Below are 10,912 nucleotides of genomic sequence, written 5' to 3'. Positions count from 1 at the left end.
TTTAGTTTCTACAAACATGAACTGAAATCCGGTTTAGAAAATGTTACTTTCAATATGTTTTTCAATTGTTTTATTTGTTAAAAAAAAGGTATATTAAGAAGTGTATATATCAAAGTCGGTGGGTTAGTTTGTAGCCAAAGGACCTAAATATTTAACCACTGCGACGACTGCGTCGCACTTTCTTGGAATTCTTGTCCTTCTTATCCTTCTTGTTTTTCTTGCTACTCTTGTGCTTGGACTTCTTGTCCTTTTTGTTCTTCTTGTCCTTCCTGAGGCGACGGTTGACGTAGTGCCTCCTGTGCCGAACTTTCTTATCGCTGGACGACGATGAACTGGAAGCCTCCGTGGTGGTGGTGGTCGTGGGCGCTGCTGTCGTGGTAGTGGTGGTGGTGGTCGTCGTGGTGGTGGTGGTTTTAGTCGAATCCGTCGGAGGCGTAGCCGCTGGCGTACCAGAAGGAGTGGGCGTAGCTGCCGGAGTGGGCGTAGCTGCCGAAGTGGGCGAAGCAATCGCCAGGATGCTGGCGAGGATCAGAACGCAGAGGAATCGCATGGTGTGGTTTTGAGGCAATGGCACTTGGAACTGTGCTTTTCAACCGATTCTTAACAGACTTTTATAGCACCCATACCATCCAGAACATCCAACCAGCATCCAACTGCCTGAAAATGAATGTTCTATTTGGCCAGGGCAAATAGTGCCACCCATTTCTCGCCTGTCTTGGATCTCTGCTACTCCGGATTCATGGCTTTGTTTCATTTGGTTCGCTGTTTGCTTGGAACACGCTTAGAATCCCAGTTTGTTTGCACTGGAGGCACATATCATAATAATTGGCAATATTTGCCAAAATCGAGGGTACAAGTTGTGTTTGTAATAAAAGAATTGTTGATATTGTCAGGCGGTTTATTAATATCTTTTGCACATGTGATTCTGTTTGATGGATCTGTTTCACTTTAGGAACTTCTGGCGAATTTTCGGTTCTAGTTATGATGGTATAATGATTATGATATAAATCTGTCTTAATATGATATAAATCTGTCATATTCTGATATAAATCTGTCATATTCTGATATAAATCTGTCATATTCTGATATAAATCTATTTTAATCTGATATAAATCTGTCATATTCTGATATAAATCTATCTTAATCTGATATAAATCTGTCTTAATATTGATATAAATCTGTCATAATATGATAAAAATCTATCTTAATTTGATATAAATCGGTATTAATCTGATATAAATCTGTTGTAATCTGATATGAAGATATCATAAGGGATCTTCTCATGCTTTGCAGACCCAGCGTAATCATCACCATCATCAAGAAGCTGCCCAAGATCCCTTCACTTGACATTCGCTTTATTTTCGTAGTGCCTATGATGAGCCGGAATCCATTAGATACGGTTTTGTCAATGCCACTGACCAGTGGGATTTAGAGCCACCTAAATTATGAACACATTTTGTTCGAATAATTATTATACTATAAGATATCCTATACCAAAGAGCGAATCTTTACAATCTCTACTTCAAAGTATCTGCTATAAACTTGACAGAATATTAGCAAACCTAAGAGGTCATCTTTAGGCAATACTTGTGTGTTTTCTTTCGCTGTTTTCTGGTATTAGAGCACTGTGTTTACATAATACCATCAATCATGGTAAAATCCTCAGTGATTGATGGAGGAAGTGACCGCTGCACAAATCCCCTAATAGAGTCTCGATTTCCCAGTTGATTGATTAGATCGCAAAGCTCACAAACAACCAACCATGTCGAATTGCATTCGTCACAGTTTAAGTGACACAAAAGATGGCAATTTGAGGGGATTTCAAATTTGCCAATTGTTTTGGCTAAAGTTTTGGAAAAAAAGATGTGTTTCTCATCCACGAGCGGAGGGTGAATAAATATTTGTGGGCAAATATAGGAATCGAGCAGCTCAACACTCGACAATGGCCTCTTTTGTTGAATTAAGTGTTTCAATTTGCTTCGTTCAGGGTTGTCAGGTTGCTGACAGAGTACTTTCACTACTCCAGATTTCAACTTTTTGTTGCAGTGTGCATGGTATACATGTATCATCTGATTTTTGGTCCATTTTTCGATTTCAAAAGTTCATTGGATATGCAACTCCCCTTAGTTGTTCTGATATAAGAGCAGTTCGTAGCAGTAATTCGATAATGGCAGCCCCCAAGTTCCAGCGACACGCAAGCTCACATAAGATCATTTGCAAAATGGGAAAAAAACTATATTATATATATGAAATGGAAATGGAAGCACGCTAGGGAGGAGATGCCCCATCCCCAAGTCCCAAGATGCGCGTATCCAATTCAATTTCATCCACTCAGTTTCGCCTACGACGTCGTCATGTTTGGATCGCTACTACTGGGCATCGCCACCCTGCTGGGCATCATCTACGCCTTTCTGGTGTCCAACTTTGGCCACTGGCGGCGACGTGGAGTCACCGAACCCAAGGCCCTGCCGCTCTTCGGTTCCTTTCCCAGCATGGTGTGGCCACGCCAGCACTTCACCATGGACATGCGCGATATCTACATGTGGGTATTCATCTTATTCTATATCTTAGATCGCATTTAATGGATGCACTTGCTCTGCAGGCGTTACAGGCACACCCATAGCTATGTGGGCTGCTACCTGTTGCGTGCACCCAAGCTGCTCGTCTTGGAGCCCCGCCTGGTGTACGAGATCTATGTGAGCGCGTTCAGTCACTTTGAGAACAACGATGCCTCCAAGATGGTGGACATCGCCAAGGATCGCCTGGTCGCCCTCAATCCCTTTGTGCTCGAGGGCGAGGAGTGGCGCCACCAGCGGGCGGTCTTCTCCACTCTGCTGACCAACGGTCGCATTCGCACCACCCATGCCATCATGCAGCGCGTCTGCCAGGATCTCTGCCAGTTCATCGCCATGAAGTCCGCCGGCGGCAAGGAGCTGGACTGCATTGATGTGAGTTATCTTATCACAAATGGCATCAAACTACTTCAAAGGGTTTCTACAGCTTGGTCTCCGATTCACGGGCGAATCCCTGTTTGACTGCGTCCTGGGCATCCAGGCGCGCACCTTCACCGACAATCCGCTGCCGGTGGTGCGGCAGAACCACGAGATGTCCGCCGAGAATCGCGGATTGGCCATTGCCGGTGCCGTCAGTGGACTCTTTCCGAATCTGCCGCGTTGGCTGCGTCCCAAGGTGTTTCCTCGTTCCCACGATCAATTCTATGGCGCGATGATCAGCGAGGCACTGCGTCTGCGACGTTCCAAGCATCAGGAGCGCAACGACTTCATCAATCATCTGCTCGAGATGCAGCGGGAACTGAATCTCAGCGAGGAGGACATGGCCTCGCATGCCATGACCTTCATGTTCGACGGTCTGGACACCACCTCCAATAGCATTGCCCACTGCCTGCTCCTGGTAATGTACTTCAACCATCTGCATATTTATTCTAACCTATATGAATCGCCCTAGCTTGCTCGTAATCCCGATAGCCAGCGACGTCTGGTCGAGGAACTGCAGCAGGTCAGTTCTGGCGGAGATCTGCCCGATCTGGATGCGCTGATAGACCTGCCCTATCTGAGTGCCTGCTTTAATGGTGGGTAATCCTATGCAGCATTCCAAATATTTTACAGATATATATTGTATATATATATTCAGAGAGCTTACGGATCTATCCAGCTGGCGGCTGGGCATCGAAGAGCTGCACCAAGGAGTACGAGCTGCGGGGTAGCCACCATGCGGAGCCACTGAAGCTGCGGCCCGGCGACAATGTGATGGTGCCCATCTACGCCCTGCACAATGATCCCGATCACTATCCGGAACCCGAGGTATTCCGGCCAGAAAGATTCCTGGACGGCGGCCTGAAGACCTGCAAGCAGCAGGGCATCTTTCTGGGCTTTGGGAATGGACCGCGCCAGTGTGTGGGTATGCGATTGGGTTTGGCCATGGCCAAAGCCGCTCTGGCGGCCATTGTGCAGCGATTCGAGGTCCTGGTCAGTCCACGGACACTGAGCGGCACGGAAATCGATCCCATGACCTTTGTGGGCGTCCACAAGGGCGGCATTTGGCTGCAGTTCGTCCCACGGCAAAACTGGACTAGGAAACCCATTTAGAAAGTAGTTTCAAGAAACACATTTACTATACATATGTATAATGTTATTCATTTAGTAAAATAATATTGTTGTATAGTGCAACTTATAGTTCTAATTGTTTATTACAAACTTGTAAGTTGTAAGTTTTAGTTGAGTTTGATCCATAACCTTTCTATTAGCTGTTTTCATGGGCTTTCCCATCGTGTTTTCAATGATTTGTATTTTCATTTTATCAATGGAAATTAGAGTGGACCTTCACCTTTGTTGAGCTCAGGGTTTAGCTGCATTCAGCTGGGAATTATGTCATCGGGCGATGTCCAAACACTGGCATTATAATTCATCAAAAGGGCGGCGGAAATAAATGCATTCATAGCAAATGCACTGAAAGAAATACACTGAAAGAAATAAATGTTGGCCTGAAATCAAAGAGTTATGTTGAATATTCAAACAAAAACATGTTAATTACCCAAAACAAATTAATAAATATCTATAATAATATACACAATGGTGACCACATTTTCCCATTAACTTGAAATGAGTTATTTGCAAAATCATCTGTTTATTTCTTTTTTTCAGGGGGAAGGCCTACGATATTGGGTATTGAGTAAGGTGCGAATAATTGTCATGGCATCACACTGAAACTGAAACTGAAACTGAAAAATGGAACGTGTAGGCCCCAAAATCCCAGAAATCCGGTCTGGCCTTTCACTATTAGCCGCTTACTAAGAGCGGAAGCAAACAAATAAATAAAACCCGTCAGAAACCCACTGTTCGCAGTCCCAAAATGAAAATGAAACCAAAACCACCGAAGGTCACGCATTTGGGAGAGAGTTTTTGGGCCCCAAAACCAGAAGATGACACGCCTCTGGGATGAATAATTTGGGATCAGAGACATCGTCTAAATTATAGTGGCAATCATAGAGATGTCACAGCTATAACCATCTAAATTGTTTATAGGGTTTTTTTAGATGTAAAAGATGATAATATGAACCCAAACTGAAGATTCCAAGTGGAAACTCTTTGAAATGCAATTCAAAAGAGTTGCTATCATATGTTAGCTCTTTAGCAAACATTCAAGTATATAGTGTTATATATCTTCTGATTGCAATCGCTGCCAATTCGAGTCGAATAAAACCGAGTACCCTATACTGATTCACCTTCTCGTCGAGCACAACCCATTTGTTGACCATTAAAATTCAAGGTTCGCCGTAAAATGCACAGCCAACTGAGATTCCCGATTAGCCCCAATCAACGAAATTAAACAGTCAAATTATTTACATATTTTACGTAAGTATAAATTTATTAGGTAAGAAATTCGAATCGGTTGTTATTGCATGCAAATGATTTGATTTCGAATGCGATTGTGTCTCGTGTATTTGTGGGTTTTTTGGGTATTTGAATTCGTTACTGAAATGCATGCGAAATGTGGTGGAAAATCGAAAGAGTTGGAACGAAAAACTCAAAAAAAAAAATATATATATATATATGTATATAGCAAAAATATATATAGCTGAATGATGAGATTAAGAACTAATCAGTGCTGGGCATTGCGCTCCGGGTGAGTGGCCCAATCCTCTACAGACTGGCCACGGGATGCAGACGCAGTGGCTTCGATGCCTGCCGCACGATACGCGACCTGGGACGAGCTGGTGGCAAGTAGGCATTGCCACGTGGCTGCGCCAGTGGCAGCAATCGCAGTGGCTGCTGCACATCATCGTAGATCTTGACGGTCTGCACATGACTCTCTGCACCACTGTGCGCATTCTGGGTGACCACCCGGACCACCTGATGACGTCCCTGCGGCTGCTCATTGCTCGCGCCCAGTATCTTGATCGTCTTCACACCAGCCTGATCGAGTTGCTCCAGCACCTTGAACGTTCGTGTGGCATGCGGCTTCACTATCTGCACCGTGCGCACCCGGGAGCTGCCACGCAGCGCAACAGGTGCCACCACTGGGGCCGTGGCTGCCATGGCCACATTCACCGCCACCTGGACGTCCTTGGGCATGAACTTCTGCAGCGATTGCTGCGCCTTGAAGTTCAGCGTGGGCTGCAGCTTCTGCTGGCTCTGCACCACGCGATGGTAGTGGTGGTGCAGGTGGTGCTGTGCCTGCTGCACCTGCTGGGTTTGCTGGCGGGGCACAGCATTGCTCACGTAGGCAGGGGCATAGAAACGAGGACGCTTCGATTGCTCACGGTACATGGGAGCCACCTCGATGACCTGTTGCTGCTGCTGCTGCTGCTGGACATGATTATGCTGCTGCTGCTGGACATGATGATGTTGCTGCTGGCGGACAGTGACTGGCTGCGCATAGCGGGCGAAGGGCTGCACGGTGTTCATGTAGCTCCGCAGGGAGTGGATGTGAGTCACCTGGGTGGGCGCTGGAGCTGGCAGCGAAATGGCAATGGGAGCGGGGCCACTCACGTGGATGGGAGCGGGCGCGGGAACTCGCACTGGAGCTGGAGCAGGTGCAGCAACACGAACTGCAACAGGAGCTGGCGCAGGAGCTGCAACACGGGCGGGAGCAGGAGCTGGTGCAGCAACGCGGACTGGAGCTGGAGCAGGAGCAGCAACTGCTGGTGGCAGATAGCCAGATGCCCTGTATTGCTGCTGGTAGGAGTGGCTGCTAGAAGTGGCTGTCGCCTGGACAACGGCAACAGGAACTGCAGCTGGAGCGGAAACTGGAGCGGGAGCAGGAGCAGCCAAGGGAGCAGGAGCTGGAATGGAAACGGTAGCATGTGCCGCAACTGGCGATGGAGCTGGAGCTGATGCAGTGGCAGTGGCAGTGGGAGGCAGGTAGCCAGGAGCCGTAAACTGTTGCTGGTAGCTGCCACCAGTGGATGTGGCCAGTGTGGCTTGAGGAGCCAAAGGCTGCTGCTGCTGCGACTTGGGGCGACCATAGACGATGTCTGCGCTTTGCTGTTGCTGGGCAACCTGCAACTGAGACTGCACCACGATCTGTTGCTGCTGCAGTTGCTGTTGCTGTTGCTGCTGTTGCTGCTGTTGCTGCTGTTGCTGTTGCTGTTGCTGCTGTTGTTGCTGCTGCTGTTGCAAGAGCAACTGCTGCTCCTGCTGCTGCTTCAGCAATTTGGTTTGGGTTTGCAGGCTGTGCAGCTCGGCAATGGCGGCCTCGGCGTTTTCGGGCTTCACGAAATCATAGCCATCGGGCAGAGCACCAGGATTGCTAGCGGTTGCTTCCGCGGGAGCAGCGTATACCTGTTGCTGCTGCTGTGGTTGCTGCTGCAGCTGTTGTTGCTGCTGCTGCTGTTGTTGCTGCTGTGGCTGTGCCTGCTGGTAGGTGATCTGGGTGGGTGCCTGGGGACGTGGCTCATCGTAGCCAGGTGGCAGATAGCCAGGAGCACGATACTCGCCGGCCACCTGCTGCACGGATGCAACACTCTGTGTGGTGGTGGCAACATTCTGAACGGAGGACACACTCTGCGCTCCGGTGGCGACACTCTGGCTGAGCGACACGGGCAACTGATCGGGAGACGCGAATTCGTAGCCAGGTGGCAGATAGCCAGGAGCACGGAATTCCTGACCCGGATTCTGCACAGAAACCTCCTGCTGCTGCTGAACGGACTGAATCTGCTGCACTTGCTGTTGCTGTTGCACCTCTTGAACTTGCTGCACCTGCTGCACTTGCTGCACTTGCTGCACTTGCTGCACCTGCTGCACTTGCTGCACCTGCTGCACTTGCTGCTGCTGCTGTTCCTGCTGCTGTGGTGGCAGATATGTTGGTCCTTGGAAGACCTTCTGTGGCTGCTGGTAGCTGATGGGCGTGGCCTGGTAACTGGGCACTGGCTGGGCAACTGCCTCTCCGGCAGTAGGTGGCAGATATGCTGGTGCCTCATAGTTGTTCTGTTGGCTGTACTGCTGTTGCACCTGCTGCTGCTGCTGCACCACTTGCTGTTGCTGCTGCGGAATCACTTGCTGTTGCTGCTGCTGCACATACTCCTGTTGCTGCTGAATCACTTGCTGCTGCTGCTGCTGTTGCTGCTGCTGGACAATGGGTGCGGTAGCCGTGGGTGGCAGATAGGCCTGACCGCTGTAACCCACCTGGGATGAAGCCGGAGCTGTGCGCTGGAAATCATGCTGGTAGTTTGAAGGGAAGGGCACGGGAATCGAGGCAGCAGCTGGAGCAGGAGCAGGAGCAGCTGCAGTGGCAACTGGAGCTGGAACTGGAGTGGCAGCAGGAGCCGGAACTGGAGCATCGGCAAAGTTGAGGAAGCTCAAGTCCAAGCTATCGTCGTGGGCATGAGCATTGGCACCCTGACCCGCGGGCGGCAGGTAGGCGGGGCCCTTGGCGGCAAAGTGATTGTGCACCTCGAAGATCTGATAGCCGGAATTGGCGTAGTTGCTCTCCTGGAAGCCACCGCCCGTCTTGTAGTACTGCTCCTTGGTGATCAGCTGCGGTTGCTGCTGCTGCAGTTGCTGTTGCTGCAGTTGCTGTTGCTGCTGCTGCTGTTGCAACTTGAGCGATATATCCGCTTGGGTTAATCCGCATAGCGCACAGATGGCGAGCGCAATGAAGGCGCCAAAGAACTTCACCGAGAACGAATCGTAAGGAAACAAACACAAAACAAATACTTTGAGTCACAGAAAAAAAAAAGATGTTATAGATATGTTGTTATATTATCACTGTTATGTGGATGGATGTGGAATTTTGTGTGTGGTGAATGAATCCTTGGCTGAATGGTAATCCTTAGCCATGGGGGGCAGGTGCAGCGCTTACATTCATCTTCACAGTGGTCGTGCTTGAGCCCTCGATGTCCAACCGATCAATGATGCCCCCATTGACCCAGCCACTCGTTTTATACAAGGGCCATCCGCAAACTAGTCGCTAGTCGGCGCATCTTCAACTTCATCGTCATATTCATCTACATCTACATCGATCGACATCTCATCGCCATCATTTTGCCCCCCTTTTCGTTGAACCTTCGTCATCTTTCGCCGAGCTCCAAGCTGCCCAGTGGTCAATGGTCAGTGGACAGAAGGGGACCTTTCATTAGTTGGGTTTAGTTACCATGGGATGCTGCGCAACATTTTCGGATAGTTGCGCTGCGGCGGCTCGTTCGCATTTCGCTCGGCTATTCAGATTCCGCTTATTGAGTTATCGCCGCTCAGCTACACTGAAAACTTTCTAGTACTAAAGATCAAATGGTCAAATGAACAGGCTAACTTAATATGTATTATAATAATTTTACTAATTATGTAAAGTACTACGTACTACGTATTACGTTACATAAAAAGGAAATAATGAATAATACTAAATACTAAATAATACTAAATACTAAATAATACTAAATACTTAATACTAAATAATACCAAAAAATAAGTGCCCTCCTCTGCGCTTCTCAAAAGTCCTACGTAAGCAAACCACTTTTTCGATGTTTTTAAAAAAAAAAATACCAAATGTGAGTGAGTGGTGCAGTGATTTTATGTGGCAGCAGAGGATATAAATAATGTGATTTCGACCTACTGGAGGAAGTGCCTGAGCTAGCTATTTTCCGGAAGCTACAACTAGCTCTCAGCTCTCACGTGGAAAGAGGTGAGTACCCCAAAACAATTGGACAGTTTTAAAGACCCCCTCGATATTTGAGATTTTGTTGTTAGTCCTCCCGCGATAAGTGAGAGGTTTGGTTATATTATTTATATGCTTAATTGCAATGTTATGGTACTAGTACTGCATGTACGGATTCGTCGCTTTAATAAAACTATAATATATTTTTTCTTTTCCAAAATTGTCTAAAGTTTTTTGCAGTGCATGCCGTGCGCTTTTGGGCGGATGTAACTAATACGCCTGCTAGCTAAATACGCCGCGGACATGGGACATCAGTCACCGGTGGTCAGTGCGTTCTCCGTCCGGATTGCGCAATCCTACGGCTTGGATTTCCTGTTATTAGCTTTTCAGCTACGCATTTGCATCGGTTTCGGATACAGATACAGATACGGATTCGGATTCAGATACGAATTCAGGTACGGATACGGATACGGGTTTCGCAAAATGCTCGCTAAATAGCTGGCTGGCATTGCCAAAAATGATTACATCTGTCATTAGCAATGCGTGTCGGCTGATTTCATTTGGTTTTTATATTTGTTTATTTATTTGTATATTTTTCGAGGGCCTATGAATTAAACATTAAATATTGATAAGCGTGTCGCCTCACCTCTGGAGTTGCAAATAACACCACCTGCTAAACGGGAAATATTCGTGAATTCTTGTGCAACAGCAGTTGAAGTTTTATGATGGCTTAAAATTTTAAATGCCACTTTAATTGTTATAAAAGCCATTTTTAAGTGAGTAAAGCGATTCTTATCAGCATTTTAATAAGACAATATTTTTACACACTCTACTATTAAGAAAGTACATATTTTATAATTCTGCAAATAAAATATCTCACATCTGTGCTCCAAAAACCTAAAATTGGGCCCCAGCAAAATGCCAACCATTCATTCACACATCGCCTATCCAAAAAAACGACATAAAACATGACTGTATTCATAGGCTTTTGATACCAATCACAACAAAACAGATGCAGTTGTATAACCATTATAGCGACATATGTATCTTTCATTTGGTTTTCCGCAGAAACGCGTGTAATTTTCCCATGGCGATCGGTTTTTTGGAGGGGGATTTACCCCTCTCGCCAATAATCGAGAAACCTTGACCCATCTTGACTCAAATATTTTATGCATACGCTAGCCAATGCATACAAAACGGCCAAAACGATCGCCAGCCACTTGGCCAACAGACGACAAAAGGCGGCCGAAAGGGGAAAATATTCGGAGGAGATGGCCAACAAAGGCGGGACATGCAAATAATT

At 47.1% G+C, this 10,912-nt stretch overlaps 3 protein-coding genes across 3 annotated transcripts; 1 reads left to right on the top strand and 2 right to left on the bottom strand.

Moving 5' to 3' along the window:
- Positions 1 to 55: 55 nt before the first annotated feature.
- LOC6525536 (salivary glue protein Sgs-3) lies at positions 56 to 922 on the bottom strand. The gene has a single exon (XM_002101335.4). The coding sequence runs from the start codon at positions 548 to 550 to the stop codon at positions 152 to 154; it is 399 nt and encodes a 132-aa protein (XP_002101371.1). The 5' UTR covers positions 551 to 922; the 3' UTR covers positions 56 to 151.
- Positions 923 to 2,328: 1,406 nt separating this feature from the next.
- LOC6525535 (probable cytochrome P450 28c1) lies at positions 2,329 to 4,200 on the top strand. Its single transcript, XM_002101334.4, has 5 exons — positions 2,329 to 2,542; positions 2,603 to 2,948; positions 3,001 to 3,411; positions 3,466 to 3,589; positions 3,652 to 4,200. Exons 1-5 carry the CDS (start codon positions 2,355 to 2,357, stop codon positions 4,104 to 4,106), a joined length of 1,524 nt encoding a protein of 507 aa, XP_002101370.1. The 5' UTR covers positions 2,329 to 2,354; the 3' UTR covers positions 4,107 to 4,200.
- Positions 4,201 to 5,358: 1,158 nt separating this feature from the next.
- On the bottom strand, positions 5,359 to 8,927 carry LOC6525534 (chromatin modification-related protein eaf-1). Its single transcript, XM_002101333.4, has 3 exons — positions 8,821 to 8,927; positions 7,746 to 8,630; positions 5,359 to 7,685 (listed from the first exon to the last, which is right to left on the bottom strand). The coding sequence occupies exons 1-3, from the start codon at positions 8,824 to 8,826 to the stop codon at positions 5,661 to 5,663; spliced, it is 2,916 nt and encodes a 971-aa protein (XP_002101369.2). The 5' UTR covers positions 8,827 to 8,927; the 3' UTR covers positions 5,359 to 5,660.
- Between the last annotated feature and the right edge of the window lie 1,985 nt (positions 8,928 to 10,912).

Source organism: Drosophila yakuba, chromosome X (genome assembly GCF_016746365.2).
Source record: "Drosophila yakuba strain Tai18E2 chromosome X, Prin_Dyak_Tai18E2_2.1, whole genome shotgun sequence".
In the NCBI taxonomy this organism is placed as follows: domain Eukaryota; kingdom Metazoa; phylum Arthropoda; class Insecta; order Diptera; family Drosophilidae; genus Drosophila; species Drosophila yakuba.
Note: the sequence above shows the minus strand (reverse complement) of the source record. Positions and strands in the feature narration are given on the sequence as shown.

Coding starts and splice junctions, on each gene's coding strand:
- LOC6525534 (XM_002101333.4), bottom strand. Junction 7,686..7,745: donor AAGTGCAGCAGGTGCAGCAA/GTGCAGCAAGTG, acceptor CAACAGCAACAG/CAAGTGCAGCAGATTCAGTC.
- LOC6525535 (XM_002101334.4), top strand. CDS start 2,355: ATGTTTGGATCGCTACTACTGGGCATCGCCACCCTGCTGGGCATCATC. Junction 3,412..3,465: donor TTGCCCACTGCCTGCTCCTG/GTAATGTACTTC, acceptor GAATCGCCCTAG/CTTGCTCGTAATCCCGATAG. Junction 3,590..3,651: donor TCTGAGTGCCTGCTTTAATG/GTGGGTAATCCT, acceptor ATATATATTCAG/AGAGCTTACGGATCTATCCA.
- LOC6525536 (XM_002101335.4), bottom strand. CDS start 550: ATGCGATTCCTCTGCGTTCTGATCCTCGCCAGCATCCTGGCGATTGCT.